The following is a 20,787-nucleotide window of genomic DNA, read 5'->3' as shown; positions in this document are numbered from 1 at the left end:
GGGTGGGCACGTTCAGGACAGGCTGAGGATGGCCAGTGTGTGACTGTGGTACCAACATCTGTGTCCTGGGCAGTGGAAACCCACAGGGCCAGAAGAAAGTCTGACCAGCCAACAGCTGAGCTGTGCCTCAGCTGCTTGAGGGCTCCATGCGGCTTCCCATGCTCTGGTTTGGTTAGCCTTCCTCGAAGTCACAGATAAAAATATCTCTAATTTACAAATGCAGAAATAGCTGGTGACATAGGTGAATTTAAATTGTTCTCAGATGCCAAATGTATCCTCCTGCTTCAAACAAATACGTTCTTTCCTTGAGCTCATGCAAATAATGACTTATTAAGCCTTGTTATGCTACATCACTGTGGTGGTAATCTTTATTTCAGTGTTCTGAAGGGCAAACTCAACAGATGTTTCCTGCATGTGTGCTTTAAATCATCTGTTCCTGCTCTCAGTGTTTTATATGAATTTGTGATTCATTGGGCTGTTTTCAGGGTCTTTACTACATGGAAAATGTTCAGCCTCTCTTGCTATTTGTACCAATGTTATCTCTAGAGTGCTTCATGCCTGACCTCAGTCTCAGTGCCTGGTTACAGTGTCTGTGCTCTTTCCATGCAGCAATCTCAGCAAAATATTCTCCTGCCCATCAACCAAATCACAGCTCAGAACTGCTGGCAGCTTTTCCCTAAGGAAAGTGTGTGACTGGGCAGGCAACCCCAGTCCCAGTAACTTCATGTGCTGTACAGTTGCCTCAGCCTTGAATACTTAAATTCATGGTTTTACTTTGCAAGATTTTAAAGGTGTATTTTGTTGTGATTCAGTTTCCTGTATATGTTTTTCCATTCAGTATTAGGTGGGGAAGCAATCCTGGAACGAAGAGTTAACCTTCATTAGTGTCGCACAGGCTGACAGTGGGAGGGTCAGGAATGCAGCTAATGCTTCTTTGAAATAAGTAAAAAAGGAAGACAGCAACAAGCCCAAAATGCCTTGTTAATACTTGCTGTAATGCCCTCTTTATTTCTCTTTGCAGGTGACTGTTACAACTATTGGCTATGGAGATAAAGTGCCACAGACCTGGATAGGAAAGACAATTGCATCTTGTTTTTCAGTGTTTGCAATCTCATTTTTTGCACTGCCTGCGGTAGGTTCTCTTGTACTTTTGCAACAGTTTGATGCTGATTCATTAGTTGTCAGAGGAAACTTCTGTTATTGATTCTTTAGCCTTTCATTTAACCTGGTTTTGTGTAAGCTCTGTATTAAGCTTCTATATTGTGGCTGAAATTTATGTAGCTTGTAGAGCAAAAGAGCTTCTAGAAGTAGCTAAATAAATATGCAGTGGTTTTTGTATGCAACACTAGATTTGAGAAGGATTTGAGGAAGAGATGTTTAATTCCATGTAATTTTCCTAGCCTATCTCAGAAGTGTAAAGGAAATTATTTCTAATTACTTCTTTGTGATGACTTAATGATGTTTTGGTTTTTTTAAGGCATTCACTTATAGTTTACTCAACTGAGTAGGTCCAAGGTGAACTGGAGAATTCTCATGTACATCCTTCTTGTAGACAAACTTCCAAAAATATATCACTGTCAGAAAGACAGCAATCAGCAGCCAGAGACACCGATGCAGTTCTTCACAAAATTAATATCTGTCCATGGCAAAAGTCCTGTTTTCAAAAGTGACCTGGAACTGACCTTTTGAAGCTTTGGCACTTTGTTTGCACTGAAAACAGGTTCCTGAGTGCTTTCAAACAAGAAACAAGGCACTTGAGTTCCAAGGGTAAATTCAAAATCAGCAAATCTTGGACTGTGGTTTGAAAATCCAAATATTCAGTGCCAGGTGTAGCTAAGGGTGTGTTTTCCACAAATTTAGCCAGACTCCTGAATTGTGCTGTTAAAATGTTTGTGCCACCTGAAGCATTCTGTTTACATATTTATTTTTTCAATTCAGGGACACAAGCAGTCATGTTAGCAAATGTTTGTGTAGTTCTAATGAAGAAGTGGTGGGGATGGTACAGAATAGATAAGAATACTTTTATGCCAGTACCATCACAAAAGTTCTTCACAGCATCAAAACTCCAGTGACCTTTTAAAATTAGTTGCCTACATTAAAAGTACATAATCTTTTATAGAAGAGGATAATTAAGTTCTTTAAATTCTCCAGCATCAGTTTGCCTTTAAAGCATATGCTTCCCCCCTTCCTCATTCTAATCTCTTCCACTTTTATTTTGGAAGAGAAATCAGATAAGTGAAATGATCAATATGGAAAATGCCAAAACCTACTTTTTTTGACTGAAGAGTGGTGATGGTGGGGTGTTTTGTTTTGGTTGGTTGGTTTTTTAAAATCAGTCTAAAATGCCACAAAAATGTTTTATAGATGATTGTGTAGCAGCTGTGCCTTCACAGCCATGTTTTATGATTACCTGTCAGATTTCCCTAACCTTTGTTGAAGTAGAACACCACCAATCACCCCTTTACTAGGGGGATTTTCCTTACTGAGTGAAGTTGTTACTGTGGGTTGGCCCAAGGGGGAATTCAGGGTTTGAAGCTGTATTTCAGACTTTGCTGTTTTTAAGTAGGAGGATCTGGCTGAGATCACAGTCAAAAGTGATTGTAGTGGCTAAATGCAACTGATGTGGGTTCTGGATCTGGCAATGATCACTCATTTCCCAAATATGTGGTGTTTGAGCATCATCATCTCTTTGATCTTTACTAAATCAACATAATAGGAAGGGCATTTCATGTTCCTTTCAAAATATTTAATGATTAATAGAGTTCTTAGAGGTCGAGCCAAGATCCCTCCCTGCTGTGATGCCTTCAACTGTGTGTAGAAGAAGAATTGTGCTTTCTTGAGTAGGTGTAAACATGTAAGACAATTTATAAAAGATTTCATTTTCACCTGTTACTAAAACTGCTGTTAAATATGTCTATAGCTGTGCAAATGACCACATGAATGGCTTTGCTCTTTACTTAAATTTGTAACTTCATATCTGTTTTACATTTGGAATCTAGTTGAGATTTCACACCATCCAGTGCCATTAGTCCTGAGAGTGAATTAGATGGCTTTTTGTTCAACTCAGTTGACCGCTCTGAAATATGACTTTTTCTTTTCTTCTTCCTCTTTTCCTCACTCCCACCAGGGATTAATATATGGATATAGAAATTACCATACCATAGTTAAAAGGTCTAGTGGCTTACATCATGCCCTGCCAAAGCTTTATTTCTTATCAAAATGTAGTTAAGCCCATCAGGTTGATTTTTTTTTTTTCCCTATTCTGTCATTCCCCTACACAAGACTTTGTGAGACTTTTAGAGGGTATGAAATGTCATTTCTGTTTCCTTTTTTGGGTCCGAGTCCAGCAGGCTTTGCATCAGGGCATGATAGCAGTCACAGTTGGCTTCAGCAAGTAATAACTGAAACTAAAAATTTCACTGTATTAAGTCATTTCCTCAAAATAATTAGTTGGGTTTTATGATGCTGAATAGAAGTTTATTAACACAACATAATTTGGCAATTTTATGTGGGGCTCTTTCCCTCCACTCTTTAAAAAAAGGAAAAAAAAGAAAAAAAAAAGTTTTTTTCTTCTTTCCACAGGGAATTCTTGGTTCAGGCTTTGCCCTAAAGGTACAACAGAAACAAAGACAGAAGCATTTCAACCGTCAGATTCCAGCTGCTGCTTCTCTTATACAGGTACTGAGTTCTTGCATATTACATACTGTAATCTCTTTCCATTTATAGTAGGATTTTGGTTGTGGTTTTTATTTTTTTTCCAAGCTGTTGGCAATTTTTCCCTCCCTGATTCCCATTAAAAACTGTACAGAAATTACAGATGCAAGTTTTGGAAATCCAGTCTTTAATATAAACTAATGAGCAGAAAAGTGCACTCTCAAATCAGTGTAAACTGTTTAATTTAGCTGGTTAAAATCAAAACTGAAAGTTATCCTGCAATTATTAAGCAATTTACCTGAGGAAAGTCTTATGAAATGTTATGCTTAGAGTAATGAAAAAACAAAGAGGAAGTTTTACGTAGAATTGTGCTTTTAAAAAATACATTGTTGCTTGTGAAGACAAATGTCAAATATGCTTCAGTTGGTACGACTAAATTCTCAAAAATTTCAAATTTAGGAGAAATATGTCAGAATCTTAAATAGGAGAATGTTGTTTGGACTTTTCAGCTCTAGAATAGGTGGCTGGAAACTACTGGGATTCTTTAAAATCAGTCTTTTCATGTAGAATAACTGACAGGTAGGAAAATATTGATCCCTCTGTTATAAATACAATTGCAGTTCAGTTTCAGCATGGTAGAAGTGATTTCATCCTTTACTTTGTTGGAGCCAGCATTGCACCCTGGAGAAGTATTAACATGGTTTCATTCTAGGTTTTTCCAGCTTTTCCTCCCTCTACTCAGTACCTGCACATAGCTTTAGAAGCACAGAGATCAAATTTGAAAGGAAACTCGATATACACCATATCATTTTTTCATTCTCATATGACTTATTTCTCTAGCTTCATGAGTGAATGTGGGTTTCCAGGTCAGGATCTTTATGGAAACAGTAGCTAACTGTAAAGTTTATGCTTGAAACTAAACAGTCCCAGAGTTAATGTGAAAAAGGCCCTGGTTATAGCCAGAGATTAGCTAAAAATCTTGAGACTCGTATGGTATGGTTTTGTAAAGAATGGATTTTTTTTAATGTTCCCACTGATTCTTTTGGGAAATGAACACCAAATTATTGGGAAGCCTGAGACTGCATGTCCAGAATGGGTTCCATTAGAAATGTTAAGGAGGAGTAAAGGATAGACAATGAGTTCCAGAGTACCTGTTCTTAATAGTTGTAATCATGATTTACTAATAGTCTCAGACTTCTGAATGCCCAGTTCAGTAAGTGCTCTACAAATGACTTACAAAAAGATTGTTGTTAAATCAAGATGTTTACAAAACAGGTACAAGACAGGAGAACAGCCCAGATGAGTAATTTTCTTTCCTTGTATTCCTTCTTGGTTTCTTCTAGAGGTCATTTGTTTCTTCCACTCTTGTGTTAATCATGGAGGGATTTATATGGTGATATAAGTTTACTTACTCATATCACCATATATCACTTATAAGTTTACTTACTCTTTACTTTCCAACTGCTGTTTCTTTAGCTCTCTCACTCTGCCTTGCTTTGTTTCTTTCATGTAGTGTTTTCTGGCCTTCCCTGCTTTAGATTGTTTGTGTATAAGTGTGTCCTTTCTTCATGTAGTAAGTGAGGATCTGCCTTTTTAATTTGGAGACTCATTATTAATCAATTCTGGTATTTACGCAGTTAAGAGAGAATGCAGTAGTGTTTTCTTGTTGGTCTTGTTTCCTAGCCCTGCTTTTCCTCCCTTTTGCCTTAGAACATGGGACTTTAAGCATTGGTGGTTGGCAAGAGTGAGTTCTGGGTTTGGGTTTTGGCTCTTGGTTAACCACTGGTACTATTCTGTTGTGCCCACAGCTGCATTTCTTCATATGAATATAGTCCTACTGACCACATCACAACTCCTTTTTTTTTTCTGGTCATATTTTTGTGAGGCATGAAAGAGCCATTTTTGTGTTTTTCTGAGTAGGGGCCTGTAACATAGGATACAATAGGCAAAATGCCTAAAGTCAGGTAGGAAATTGGGGCAGAACATAAAATTTAGACCCTTTTTTGAGTCTGGTCTAGAGCTCTCTCTCATTATTTGTTTGTTGCTGCTGAGAATAAAAGTTGCACTTGGAAGGACTCATCTTTCAGTGTGGTTTCCCAGTTCTAACTATGTGGTTTCTATTTACTAAATAAGAGTTCTAAATCATGCTGGGTTTGTTTCCAGAGGGCAAATTCAAGAATATCATTAAATAAAGAATGACTGACATGCTACTTGAAGTTACTGTGTTGTACAGTGAGCCACTGATCTGATTGAATAATTGTTCTTTTGCTTAAAACATTTGTTCCAGACTGCATGGAGATGCTACGCTGCAGAAAACCCAGACTCTTCTACGTGGAAAATTTACATTCGAAAACCTGCCAGGAATTATCATTTGCTCTCACCCAGTCCAAAACCAAAGAAATCGGTGATGGTATCAATAATTAATTGATTCACATTATAGTAATTTGAAGATTTTAAGTCAGATTGAGTTTTTTTACTCTTTAGAGATTATTTGTTCTGCTTGTTTTACAGATTATTACTTGGTTTCAAATTTTGATTTACATTTCAGTTTTGACTGAGTATACAAACATTATAAATTAGAAGCTGATTTGCTGAATTTCCCTAGTCTTGATTTTTTAATGGAAAAGAGTAATAATGACTTAACTCAGGCAAGTCAGCTAGGTACTTAATACTGTTGTTTGAAAAACTATAAGGAAATGTAAAAAATAAAATCACTTTCATCATATTTCCAAAATTGTAACTTTTAATTGATTCAAACAAACAAACAAAACCCCAAAAAAGCTTCTGTTTCTCTCACCTATTGATTTTGTGATTTTCTAAGCTTTTATGGTAAAGACTTCTTGTGCCTTCATAGAGTAATATTGTCCTATTAACAGATTCCATAAGTTCAGAATTATTTTGTTTTAAATACAGCAACAACACCCCTTTGTCAGACTCTTTAGATTATATAGTACACCATCCTCTGCATTGTAAGAGTATTGCATAGCAGTCTCAAGCTAAATGGAGAGGATGTTGTGCAAAAATTTCCTCTTGTATCTCCAAGGTTCATCTGAGTTCAGTAGCAATATATCCATTGGCTTTGTGCTGAAGGTGTGATTTATTGCATCCATAAAATGATAAAGATATTCTAGAATAGTTTGATTTATATAAGCAGCTGCATAACTAGCAGATTTTCTTTTTTAACTGCAGGCAAGGGATTTGGAAATGACAATGTGCAGAAATCTAGTGATTAGCCAGTTTTGGCAGGATGAGGGGGCAACATAATGAGAAACACAGTGTAGGATCGTGAAAATGTAATTCAGGCACTCTTTTAATTGGTTATAGCTCATTGGGGACTGTGTTATTTTTGAAGGCGTCACTGAACAGACAACTCTGTGTGACTTGGTTTGAGTAATTTAATTTATGTGGGGTTTTTTTTAGGTTAAAAAGAAGAAATTTAAGTTAGACAAGGACAATGGGCCTTCTTCTCCAGACAGGATGTTGGCTATACCACACATCACTTATGACCACGTGGCCGAGGACAGGAAAACTGATTTCAGTTTTGAACCCTTTGAACATGCTGGTAAGAAGCTCCATTATAAAATGCCAGTAACTGTGATGAGTTCCATGATTAGATTTGCATACAGGTCCTTTGTAGTATCTGTAGTAAAGAGGGAAAGAACAAGCTCTTGTCACTCTAAAGCAAGAATACTTTGCTTTTTTGCCTTTGGTTGCTGGCTTGTCTGGGTGAGGTTTAACCATTGCTTTAATGAGCACGCTTCACTGCAGACAAAATAATTTCTCATTTCCGCCTGCTGGAAGAGCTGGTTAGGCTCTTCCAGCAGGCAGACTCTTAGGCTGGTGCATACATTCCCCAGTTCTGCAATTGATTGAAATTACAGGGATTAGCTGTCAGCTTTTCCATGTAAAATTTACCCAGGATGTGTTACTATTGTGCTTGTACCTGGACCAAAAAGGATTGGTGTGCCTTGGCTGCACCAAACATAGTCTGCTACATGAAATCATCATGTGCTCATGCCATCTGCTCTGTGCAGTAGGCTGTGAATCAAGTTTTGAAAGCAGAAGTACTTAAGATAAATGTGGATCCATCTGTATTAAATGTCACTGTAAATGTACAAAATGGTACAGTATGAGGAAAAAGAAGACAGGACGTTGATAATCACCTTATGATTAATAGCTTATCTATATTTGCTTTTGCTGCACTGAACTTCCAGAATAACTCTGAATTTAAAATGTGGCATTTTTACAAATGTACTTTTATTGGAAGTTTTTAATGTGTTGCTCAAATGTTGGCAACAAGAGCAAGGTTTAATTTTTAAGGTGTGTTTTATTGATTATAGATACCTTAAGTACTTATGTTTTTTCTCCTCAAAAATTTGGCTGACATGAATAAATGTAATGGGCTTTAAAATAAGACAGCAGCATGGGCTGGCACTGGGCATATTTTAGTTCAAGCAGAAAGTCTTGCCTTCCTTGTGCTATTTTGGTGTGCTTGTGTTGTGTTGTTCTGCATCATCCATGCTTTTCCACTCTTTCTTGGCTTCTGCTAAGGAATGGTTACAAGTTGCATCTGCTGGTAGAAATGACATAGCTGCTAAAAGGTGGACAAGTACTGTGTCTCAAAATTTGAGTACAGACACATTTCTTCAAAACAATCAAATTACAGAACCATGCTTAGAGTTGTAAAGTCCCACCTTTTACCACTGAATTTCTGAGCTGATTAAGGACACTACAATTTGATGGCAGCCTACTATTGCTATTTCAAAAGTCAGCTCTGTAGCTTTCTGTAAAAGGATTTCTCTCATTTCTTCTGACACTTATCTTTTTTCTTTTTTATCTGTGTTCTCCTCTATAAACTGTTACAAGTATACAGGACAAACAGGAATGTTAAAATTGCCTGGTAAGTTGAGGAAAATAATTCTGTTTATGGCATGCCAGCTTATGACATTGTAATGTTTGCAGTGCTTTTCATGTGTGTCTAGTGCCATATAATTTCTAAGAAATCTTTTGCAGCCAAGGAGATCTAGACAGACAGAGAATGTGCATTCTCACACTTGCAATCACAACTGCACCCAGTCTCATTACAAAGAGAGTGTATTACTTATACACTCATTTGTATAAGTACAGAACCTCAAATAATTTTTTATATTTGAGAAAAATTGCTCATGTGTATATTGCCAATAGAAAAATATAATTTTCTATTAAATAAGGTATAATTCATCCAGTAGTTATCTAAGCATATGATGCAAATTAATTTCTAAATAACTGAATTAGGTTCAGATTTGACCCCCCAGTGCTGTGCATTCTGAAGTACATGCATCTGTTCCTGTAAAAATATGCTGTCGATATTTGTGAACAGATGGGGACCCATAAATTAAATAATTTATTTTACTGTTTGTCTGGATTCTGTGATCACTTACGCAGCCATGTAGTCCTGTGATGTTTCTAATGTGCTTGCTTAGGCACTTCCGTAGCAATTGAGTGCTCCCCAAAGACAGCAGGATTAGGGCTAGGTCTGGGCAAAAGACCTCTGTGATTTAGTGAGAGTGCTGTGAGCCACCTGTAAGTTTGCTCTGAATCCACTGCAGGCAGCAGAGGCTTCCTTCCAGTGACTGAGTGCAAGGATGCTCAGGCTCGGATTAAATTGACAGAAATGGCAAAGTTCAGTTTCACCCCTGAGCCCACATGGGACACAAGTGCAATTAAGGTGTTAAAACAGCAAAACCAAACTGAATCTCCTGGACTCCCCCCATCAATCCTTAATTTTCCCAGTTTCCACGAGGTGCATCTCTGGTGGGGATAGACATGGTGGAACAAGATGAGGAGGGCAGCAAAAGCCACCAAACAAATCACCTGTTTTACGTGAACAAGAAATGCCTTCATCTTGGGGAAATATCAGAGCAGCTTTTCCAGCCATCACAGGTTCAGTTTCTGTGTCCCAGCCAGGCAAGCAGAGCTCAGTGGAGCTGAGAGGGTGTCCAACACTGTTCTCACAGCAGCTCAAAGAGGAGAGAGTGTTATTTTACTTTCTGTGGAAAAGATTATCTGCACAGAAAACTGGAGCTGCCAAGTCAAAAGTTTAGAAGGAAGAAACTAGAAAGTACAAGGATAAAGGATACTCATTCTGCTTTAATTAGGCCTTCAGAAAGCCTCTAGTAACATACCCATATGCTGCTTTCTCACATTCAGTAAATTTTTGGGTTGCCCACTTATACTTCAGTCTTCACACTCCTGGATCCCTCATCTGGCTTCCCTGCCAGTATTTTGTGCAACAAGGGATTTCCAGCTTTTTCTCCCTCCTTCTGTTCTCCTGGCATTGTCAGTACAGCAAAACCCAAAGGATCCATGGCCCATCCTGGCTACTGCAAAAATTAACCTTGTCCTGGCTGGAACCAGGACGTGTGTAGAAGTGAGAGAACACTTGCAAAATGAGGGGCTTTTTTTTCTGCTTTTTACTCCAATGCATTTTTTATTTTAAGAGTTTTTCTCATTGCATAAAAGTATCAGCCTGTCCAGGTGTGTGAATTCACAGGCAGTTCTTAATCAAATAGTTATTAACAGCATAATGCTATTCAAAAGAACTAAACACATTGTAAAGATTGTGTGTTTTGCTGAGACTCCTTCTCATCACTGACTCCTCTTGCTTGCCTGAAACATTTCCCCAAGAAATTCACTTGGTTTACTTGGTTGAAGTGGGCAGCTTCAAAAACTTTTTATGGGATGTGCTTGGAAGCTTCAGATGTGGGTGTCCAAACTGCCCCATCCACCTGGCAGCACTGAACCCTGACCAGGAGAGAGCTGCTCTGTGAACAGTGTGAGCCAGAATGAGAGGGGTCTGGCCCGTGGGACACTTAGGAAAGGGAAAGACTTGTGAAACCCTGAAGTCTGGAAGAAAGGGGCAAACAGAGACTGGCCTGTAGGGGGGAATATCTTGCACCAGTTGACACTGCCGTGAAAAATGGGCTTGGAAAAGCCATGACCCCTCCACAGTGGCCAGTGAACATTCTCTCAGCGTGAGTCTGCACTCTTGTACAGTTTCATACACTGTTTTCTATAGTATTTTAAATTTTGTGTCTGGTAGAATATACTAAATTTTTAGGTATGTCTGCATCTCCTTAGCTGTCTGTCTGGATCTTCTTTTTTTTTTCTTTTATTTTTTTTCTTTTCACCTCTCCTATCTCTGTCTCATGTGCATCTTCACTCTGACTCAGATTGTCAGCGCTCCTGGCCATCCTTTTCCACAGACCAGCAGTCTTCCAGCGCTCCTTCCTCTCCAGGTAATGCTCATAATATTTCATTGTTCCATCATGTTTCATCACCTTTGTTAATTACTAAATCTTTGCAGTGCTCTGTCTGGAGCTGTCTTCTGTGGCACAAAAAATTAGAGCTGGTTTCTAAAAAGATGTTTCAGTAGAATTTTGAGTTTGGAGGTTGTTCAGCTTGTAAATTGCAAATGTTCAAATTCACCCATTATAATCCATTGAAAACTAATGTCTAAAGCTTCATCTTTGTTTTCCTCTTTAGCCTTCATATGTAGAAATTGTCTTTTTAAAGCATATTTTTAACACTGCTTTCTAAGAAAGACTTGTCCAAAGTCTAATTGCTATGAATTAATTTTCATAAGTTAAAAAATGTGCTCCCTGGTGTTCTGCTTGAGCCCTGTTTCAAGGCACTTTGAGGCAGAGAAACTCTCATAAGGCCATGTTTTTTTCATAGTTATGATGATTTTGGAAATTTTTAAAACAGAGGGAAGGAGATACCATGTTTGCCTCATACTAATCACCTCCTACTTGCTATGTGCTCACACAAGGATTCTTTCAAATAGGCTGAAGCCCAGTCTTGACTTTGGTGTTGGAATTTGAAATGCAGGGAATTTTCAAAGCTTAGAATTAAACAGAGAATTTGATTTGAGACATTGGAAAAGGCTTCCAAACTTAGGTACTAGAAGCGAGAATGTGAATTAATAGTTTAAAGCAGAAACACATTAAGAAGAAGAAGGTTTAGAGTTTTGGAATTTAGAATATAGAAAAAATAAAAGTAGTTACAAAAAGAAACAAGGAGTTTGGAATGCGGTAATGTAGGTTTATATATCATAACATGATTAACTAAAAAAACTTAGATTAAGTTTTGTAATGCAAGTCCATAAGATGAAATATTTAAGGATTAGGTCAAAAACATAAATATCTTCATTAGCAGTTTTTTATTAGTCAATAAATCCCATAAAAGTCTTATAACTAGGAATCTTGTAAGCTTCTGAACCATACAGTAAAGATGTGAGCCAAACTCACCCTTCCTACCAATGCAGAAAATAAGGAAAATAAACCACACCATCTAAAAACTCAGAAATCCCATCTCTAACTCATTCAAAATTCCTTCAAAAATCTCCATACTTCTGGTTCTTTTTTCATTGTGCCAGTCCTTCTTTCCCTTCCCACAAAACTGGAAAGCAATAGCTGTGACTGACCCAAGAACTGCTGTTCCTGCGGATTCCCCTGGGTGTGGAGTGTGCTGTGTCTCTCTCATGAGCCCAGTCTCGTGAGCAGCAAACCCTTTACATGGCTTTAGGTTCAGCAGTTTTTATCACTTGCCATCAGGAAAACAAAAACATTTGCGAGTCCCTATTTGCTAGAAATTGGCAAAGTTTCATTTATGTCATGTAGAAATGAAAGCAGTTAAAATTAATTTGGTGAAAGCCCGAAGAAAAGTTTGAAAAGTTTGAAACACATTTCACTGCACGTCTCTATCTGGAATTATTTTGCTGGTTTCACAGCCATGTTTTTGAATGATGGTTATAGTAAAGGGATTAAATAGTATAATGCCATAATATTAGTATGATGCTAAAAGCAAAAATAGAAATCAGTGCTTCCTAAAACTTGCTACAAAATCTTAATTTTTAAGTGCTACAAGTAGCTCTTGCTTGTAATAAATGTATCTCCTAGCCATTATCTTATTTTTTTTTTAAACTGTGATTTCAGAGGTCATCCTTTCTTATTACAATTTCTGGAGTACAGAGGCTTTCCTTTTGTAGTTTGGAAAGCCATGTGCTTAAAGATGAATTAATACTTTGTCTTCTGTTTTTTTTAAATTCAAATCCATTTCTCCCATATGAAAAGACCCAATTACCTGAGTAAAATGGTTACATTAAAAGAAAATAATTGTTTCCTGATATTCCCATTTGAATTCTCAGGAAATATCAGCTACAATTAAGTTATCTATTTCTGTTGTATTCCTTTAAGTTTTGTATGGCTTTTTGGCAGAGCATTATTTACTGCTATATTATAAAATATTTTATTGAATATTTCATAAATATAAGTAGAGTTTTCATAAATTACTACATTTTAATTATTTTGTTGCATATTCCAGCCAGTTGGACTGACAAAGGTTTCTATGGACTTGTCACAATTACCTATGATTTATATGGAATGTTAATCAAGTTTTATTTTCTGTAAATTCATTTACAATCATGTAAACCACACCAGTAGTTTTATTTATATGCAAATGTTGTGGCTTCTCTAACAAATGTTAGAGCCATGTTAGAAAAAGCACTTGGTGTTCTTAGTATTAGTATCTGATGGAATTTCAGAGCCTGAGTTTAAAAATGAAAACTGTAACACTCTCCCTGATTTCTTGGATCCGTGAAAATGATGATCTGCAAGTAAATCTGCCAGTAAAACTTTCAATTTTTGAAGTTTTGTGAACCAACCTTCCCAGTAAGAACTTTGTCTGGGATGAGCTGGAGATCTTGCCACCTGTCCTGATTCTGAGCCCAAAGTTGAGTTGGCCTCATGCCATAGTGTGAGAGGGAGCCAGCAAATTGTCTCTTAATAAGGCATGAAGCCCTCTGTCATATAGATACTGAGTATTCTAGTGTATCAGGAGTATGAACTCAAAAAGAGAATAAAATACTAGTTTTAATCTTCACCAGAAGTTCAAATACTTTGGGCAGAGGAAGAGTTAAAATTTTGCCTTTTTGAACTCTGCGGTATGTGCAATTTTGGTAGCAACTTTTGGTTTTAATATTCTTTTAAAATGTACAGTATTTCAGAGGTCCAGGTGAGCTGCAGACAAATGTATTGCTTGAACTGTTATCTGTACGTTTTTCCCACAGTAAAAAAGAGCCCAGCATTTCTAGATGTGAGCACAGGACCCTTCATCAGGACCAGCAGCTTTGCGGATGAGCTTGACCTGGAGGGCGAGACCCTGCTGACCCCAATAACTCACATCTCACAGTAAGTCCAGCCTGCTGAACTGGGCATTGGTTGGCTTAGACAAGAGAAGGCAATTCAGGTGGGAGGGGCTGACAGGGCTCAAATATCTCAGATGTTTGCGTCAAACCCTTTTCACCTTGACGTTGGTGTATCCCGTTCTGAGCGCCAGTAAATCTTCATGCTGACCTAAAGACAAGTTCACTTGGCTGTGACACAAGGCTTTAGTTTTCAGCTAATGCCTCTGGGCAGCTGATGGCTGATAGCCTCAAGATTTTTGTGTGGAGGCAATGTGTGGGAGTACTTGCCTGGTGAAGGTTATCTTACTCCCTCCACCATTTTCCAGTGGAATAGTTTTGAAGTGCAAATTTTAAATACTACTGGTATGAAATACAAGTGTCTCCATTTCAGCAGCACTTTCTCTAATGGTCAAATTATGTTCTACATTTGAAGAAAAGCTCTGTTTGATCATTATTATTGCTTTGTTGTATATAAATAAAAGATCTGAAATAGGCCTGTAGGGGTGTGTGCATGGGAAGAGATGTTAGTATTTTCCCTTCTGGAAGAAGATTTTCCACTTATCCTTTATGCTAAAATGGTGTTTCAGGTTCTCAGATTATTCTTAAAAAAAAAAGTGTGTTGCAGCAGATTTTTCTTTAAATGCCTTTAAATCTTCTGACATTGTGTAATTCAAAATCCTGAAAAATGTTAATTGTTTGCCATGGTAAATGTGTGGCAGTATATCCTCTAGTAGAGGAATGAAACAATGTTTTACACTCTAGAAATGTGAGGATTTCTGCAGTGAAACCACAGATGAAAATTCTTGGCATAGTTGTATTTCTGAGGTAGAAAACATGCAGAAATGCCTGCTGCCTACTTCCAGGCCTTCTTCCTATACGCTATAGTTAGCAGACTACTAAATATTACAAAATTTTTAGAGCCATTTTGGAAGGGCATTTATTAAAGAAAAAGAAAATGTTTGGGTGGAGTCTTCCCTGTCTCCAAGCAAAGGTATTGGCATTTTCATCTGATTCACCCAAGTGTACATCTGTTTGCAGGCAGGGGATATAAGAGACTTGTATTCTGGAAGTTTCTTAGTACAAGCAGGAGGAGGAAGTAATAAATTTCCTCAAGCCTTAGACAAGAACAATGGAGCAACAAAACCACTTTTTTTTCTTTTTTTTTTTTTTTTTAAAATAAATTTGTGTGCTAGGAGTTTGCATCATCCTTTCTGAGTCTGGGAATTATGTAGCTATTTCTTATTGATACATTTCACAAAGCACTCTATCATCTTTAAGTCCAATTTGGGCAGTAGCTGAATAGGTGTGTTTCAGATGAAGAACATCAACAAATGAACACTCTCAACTTTTAGTAACTTACATAGTTCTCTTTTGCTCCCTTAATTTTTGGTTGTAACCTTTGTTGAGATTTCCGTGGATTGCTCTAAGGCACGAATGATGGGACAGTACAAAATCTGTCTCCCACACATTTGAATTGAGCCTCTGCTAGGGTGGAAGAAAATAGGATCCATTGGTTCTTTTAAGACTTTCGATTTCAATTCAAAACTGAATGAATTGGATGAAATGTAAAACTGGACAAAATATTAATATAATCAATAAAAAATTAATTTTAATGTGTCTCTTTGAAACGTGGGTGCCCAAATGTAGATCCTGAGACTTGCTTGCTTGAAGGTGCATGTACTTTGTACACAGTTAATTAAAAGGCCTTAAACAGTGTCAGATCAGCACCAGATATGAGGGTTAGTCAAAAAGTTAGTGAAAATCTGTGGTTTTTAATGCAAACCCAAGTACTCAACAAAATTATGGCACTAGCCACAGTATAGACAGGTCAAATTAAGTGTGAGTGTATCTAGTTTTAGGTCTTAAAAGCAGTACATACTCTATCAGAGAAACAGAAACACAAAGACATTTTCAGAATTGGAAGCATAATGCAAAATACTTGACCTGAGGATGCATGGATTTGGGATTCATGGAAGTATTTCCTGACCAATTGCAACATGTGCGTTAACTTATCCATTAATCCCAGAAAGGTGACTCCAGAATAGATGTTAATTTTTAAAAGTCATGAGTACATGAGTAAATTTTAATAGTTAATTTGAGACATGTAGCTAGAAAGCTTTTAGCCAACAGTATGAAAAATATTTCCTTTTGACAGGTAGCACAGATATGTCAGAACAGTGGGGCACATGCTGTGGTACTGAAAAGGAAACACTTGGCATCCTTGTGGTTTAGAAACCAACGAGGCCAAGTTCCTTTCCTTTGCTAGTCCTGGAAAGTAAATGCCAAATTTCAACCCTTGTGGTAAAGGGCTTAAGGCTTCCCTTTAAATTAAATTTCAGATCCCTGCTTGTTTATGCAAAAATTATCTTTTGGTAAATGTAGATGCATATTCTCACTGAGTTTAATAGTACTGGTTCTGTGTCCAATTATAAGAATGCAGGTGTGGGGGTTTTTTTTGGCAGGACGTATGTGTAACTCTATTTTAAACCTGTATTGAAGTAAATGTTGTATGTAATGTAGCCCTCCTTCTTTGGAATTGCTAATGGGAAATCTTTCATTAAGAAAGACTACTCTATCACCTAACCACTATCAGTATCCTTTTGAGGAAACAAAAATAATCATTGAAGGACACTGAGGCCTGATGTTCAAACAGGACAACCTATAAAATTACCTGTAACAGTTTAAAAAATGCCAGTACACAGTGTGATGTTTCTGACAAAACTTGGCCCTTTAATGCTTGCTGTGGTCTATTGTGTTGTAAAAGTGAAATAGAAAAGGGGACTGCAGCAATACCAGCCCTCTTCTCTGGACTTCTCACTGGTTTATTTCTCCCTGATTGTGTGTTCCCAGATTGTCTCCTGCTCTGTTTCACTGTGTTGACTCTTTGGTTTTACTTGCATTTTAAAGCAGTGGAAAATCAATGCTACTTGTAGCTCAGCCTCCATTACCAAGAGACTCTTGCCCTGTGTTTGTGTCATTGCCTAATTTCAGCATTAGTGTGGATCCAGCTGACTGCATGTATTTCTGGGTGTAAGCATTAGCTAACGTGGCATATTTGTGATCCTGTTATTGGCTGTATCAAAATGACAATAATTCTTGATGTTTTAATGACTCTTCCCCAGATGTTTCAGGTATGTCATAACTAGGGTGATGAAAATGCATTTAATTAGTTAAGCATTGGGCTTGTCTATTTACATATAGAATAATTTTCTTCCTGCAGAGATATACTGATGTGATCTTAGATTTTATACAGTGGGCTTACACTCAAAGGAAAGCTTTACATTAAAACCAAAAAGCACTTCATTTTTATTATTAAGTGTACTTCCATCCTGAAAGCGTTGTGTTGTGACATTTTAAAAATAACCCCCTCCTTGTTAAACAGTGTAATAGATGTAATAATTAAGCAAACAGATTTAGGACTTTTTAATAATTTCCAGACTGAGAGGACATGATAACGGATGGAAGTTTCTGAATTATTGAAATGGATGCTTTTGATCCCTTTGAAATATTTAAGATAAAGTGTGCTGGTAAACACTGAGTGCAGTGTCCATGGTGCTGCAGTTACCACTGGCTTTTGTTGGAAATAATGTTTTCTTTCTCTTTTCTTTTATATTTCTATGAAGTGTTCTGTGTTTTAATTACCAGTATATAGGTTGTTGGCAAGAGATACAACCACATTGCCTAGAACAAACAGTGCTGTATTTGTCTTATAACTGTCTCTTTTCTTTTGGATTATCAGTGAGTGGAATCCCTATTTGCTTTGATTTGCTAGGTCATATTGTAAAAGATTCCTGCTTTTATCTTCTTCTATTCCAAAATGACCTTCTGAAGTCTGAGCAAATATTTCAGTTTCACTCTCAAATGGGCCAGATGGAAGAGCTGACTTCTGCTGTCACAAGAATTCTCTTTGAAATGCTGTTAGCAACATTTAAACCATGACTTCCATGGGATCCATTTTATCATTAATGACAGGGCACATTAGAAGAAGAGCAGTGATAGCAGCTTTGTAAGAACATCCTTGAGTTAAGACCAGAGCTTAATGTTCAGTCATTACTGGTTACTGTCACATGCCATTTTTCCAGTCATTTGCTTGACTTGCTACAGGAAGGGCTTCAGTGCTTGATGGATGCTGGGCAGCATCCTTTTTCATTCAGCATGTTTCAGTGTGTCATCAAGCTCCCTTAGGAATTCTGCTTACAATCTGCTGATTTAATAGTAAAAGGGGAGGACTGTTTCCCTCAGTTTTATTCCCTTTGGTGTGGAATGGCTGTGCTGAGACAAATGTGACATTAGCAGGGGCGGTTCCATCTGGATATATATATATATATATATATTCAGCCATTCTATGCCTCACCTGGCAGCCCTTTGAGCTGGTGCCTGTTCTGTGTTTGTATGATAGGGAATAGGGGGAATCCCAGCAGACAAAACTGTTCCTGTGTTCTGCATCTGATGTCCATGGCAGACTTGGCTAAAGTTGACTGACTGTGTCTTCCGTAAAACAGGCAGTTATTTACAGTATTTATTTTTATATGTGGATTAACCTGAGATGTGCTGAAGACTTGGGCAGTTTTTCATGGTGTCTTATTTCACCCTCGATGCTGCAGCAACTGAGCAGCTTCTGACAGTGCAATCAGTGGTGTGGTGAACATCTGTCCGTGTGGTTACTTACCCCTTTTATCTTCAGTGAGCTTTTCTTGTGTACTGTGGTGGGTGGTTGCTTTTTTCCATAGATTAGACAGAGTGTGCAGTATATGTCTGTAGCTCTGAAGAGCAGAAGGGATAATCAGATTCCCTTTGATCCTGTAAAAGGCTGTAGCACTCCATCAAGCTGCAGCATTAATGTGCTGTGTTTTTAATATGAGCATAATCACAGTAAAAGACTTATATCAAAGAATTAACAAGATTTAAAAAATCAGGCAGGAAAGTAGAGTTTGCAATTTCACATCTCCTCTTTTTATTATGTTAACTTTCTATCTTTTTTTATTGGAGAGGGGAGTGCTGTCACTGGTGCTGCTATTTGCTAGAAGTCAGGCTGTACAAATATCTCCTGTGTTAGAAGTTGCAAACCTGTATGAAATCAGACTCTTATGGTCTTTTCTCCCTTACTGCAAATTGTCACTGATGCATTCAAGTGCAGTGCAAAATTACTGTTTGCCTATTTTATGTTACTGACATGGTATAAAAGTAATGTGTTGACTTTTTCTAGTGTACAAACCGTCTAGGCAGAAGCTAAGATAGCTTAGCTATTTCTTTTGTATTGCAGATGAACGTTGCATTCCTTGGTCTCCAAGTGCTGCTTTACATCTTGATTGATGTTGAGTAATTAAACCAGACTCCAGCTGCTTAGTGATTCAGAAGTACAGGGCTCCTCTGCTGTAAAAACAACAAGCAACTCCCCACTTACTAACTTTTATCATTGTTTACTTTGGGCATCATGCAGAATGATAAGTGCAACTCCTTTTTATTATTTTAATTTTTATTGAATGGCGGAGACAATAAAAATATCCTACTTTTATCTAATATTTAAAAAAGGTTAAATTTTTTATCATGGTTTTGAGTTAATTCCAGAATTAAAATTCAAGACAGGAATAAAGTTTTTCTGTTGTGAGGACGGAGAATGGCTTTACTTTTTGTTTAGATACATTGGGTAACAAAAAGAAGTTAAAAACTTGATTAGTGATTTGATAATGTGTGCACTTTCATTGGGAGTTATTTTATCCAATAAAAAGGATATGTTTAATAAAATTTAGCATTTTATTAACGATGCAAAAATTAATAGATTTAAAAAAAAAAAATTACCAATACAATTTTTTTGGTTTTTGTTTTTTTACCAGCAACAAAGTTAGGAAGTTGTAAAATTTAATACTTGTAAGTAGCATTTAGATTGGAATACTCCAAAATCTATGGGCCACATTATGCCCAGAGATGCTGCATAGACTGTGCTAAATCTGTGCAGCAAACATGCTGGATTCAACATCAGAGCTTTCCAGCAAGAAAACCTGGTATCAGTATGAGGTTGTAGGAATGCCTGTCAAGGTCAGTATGTGGCAGCCAAGAGACATCGTTGACTACTGAGGTTTATTCCATGTGCAGACACAAATTAGCAAATGCATTTTTAGGAAAAAAAATTATTCTGGTATTGGTCAAAATATTAGTGTTTGTTAAAAAAAAAATTCTTTAGTGAAATGATGGCTGTGGATGAGTGTAGTCATCGATATCCATGTCTGTGCTTGGGGCAGAGTTGGAAACCAACAATGCCTAACAAGGAAATAGTTAATCTGATATATTTTTGACCTAATCATCTAGTTCCAGGCTGAGCTATCAAGTCCAGGCATAGAACATTATGGTATTTAAAACCAATAGCACATGTGACCTTTGTGCTTTAATACTTGGATCACTAATTTTAATAAGGTCTTGTTAGAGCATCTTTTGTCATAAAGTACACTTCATTGGAAAAATGGACATCAACAGCTGGTTTAAATATTGTTAAATAGTGCACCAGAACAGCAATGCTACAGGAAAATACTTTTCTGTAAAGTGTTAATGCACAGGGAAACAATTCCAAGAGGTGTAAATGGATTAGTTTACCTGGCCTAATACTGTAATTGTCCAGGAAATTGCATGATGTACATTCTGTGGGTAAAAGTGACCTGAAAATTGCTTGACTATATTATCAATATATTTTTCTTACTAACTTCGTGAAATTGTTGCAGGTTTTTTTCATAAGCAAATGCTGCTCCCAGTATGACCAGTACCCAATCCAGACTAAATGCAGTGTTTTCCTCTTGCTGTATTTCTCTGGAAATTCAATTACAACATTGACACATTAAACGCTTTCTTCTGCAGCTGCTCTTTCTGATCACTATTGATGATTTTTTTTCCAAAGTTAAAAACTGGCCAAGTGTGAT

General features: G+C 37.2%; 1 protein-coding gene across 1 annotated transcript in view; it reads left to right on the top strand.

Annotated features, from left to right (window-relative positions):
* KCNQ1 (potassium voltage-gated channel subfamily Q member 1) overlaps positions 1-20,787 on the top strand; it is a 329,070-nt gene that overhangs the window by 87,913 nt on the left and 220,370 nt on the right. Inside the window, exons 7-13 of the mRNA XM_054275920.1 lie at positions 1,022-1,132; positions 3,583-3,678; positions 5,942-6,064; positions 7,075-7,216; positions 8,528-8,554; positions 10,866-10,931; positions 13,763-13,883. Of these exons, the coding sequence (XP_054131895.1) occupies positions 1,022-1,132; positions 3,583-3,678; positions 5,942-6,064; positions 7,075-7,216; positions 8,528-8,554; positions 10,866-10,931; positions 13,763-13,883 (686 nt within the window). The remainder of the gene's footprint in view (positions 1-1,021; positions 1,133-3,582; positions 3,679-5,941; positions 6,065-7,074; positions 7,217-8,527; positions 8,555-10,865; positions 10,932-13,762; positions 13,884-20,787) is intronic.

Source organism: Melozone crissalis, unplaced genomic scaffold, assembly GCF_028551555.1.
Source record: "Melozone crissalis strain CALT ecotype California unplaced genomic scaffold, PUWL_Pcris_2 ptg000018l_1, whole genome shotgun sequence".
Lineage (NCBI taxonomy): Eukaryota > Metazoa > Chordata > Aves > Passeriformes > Passerellidae > Melozone > Melozone crissalis.
This window is presented reverse-complemented; position numbering and strand designations above follow the sequence as displayed.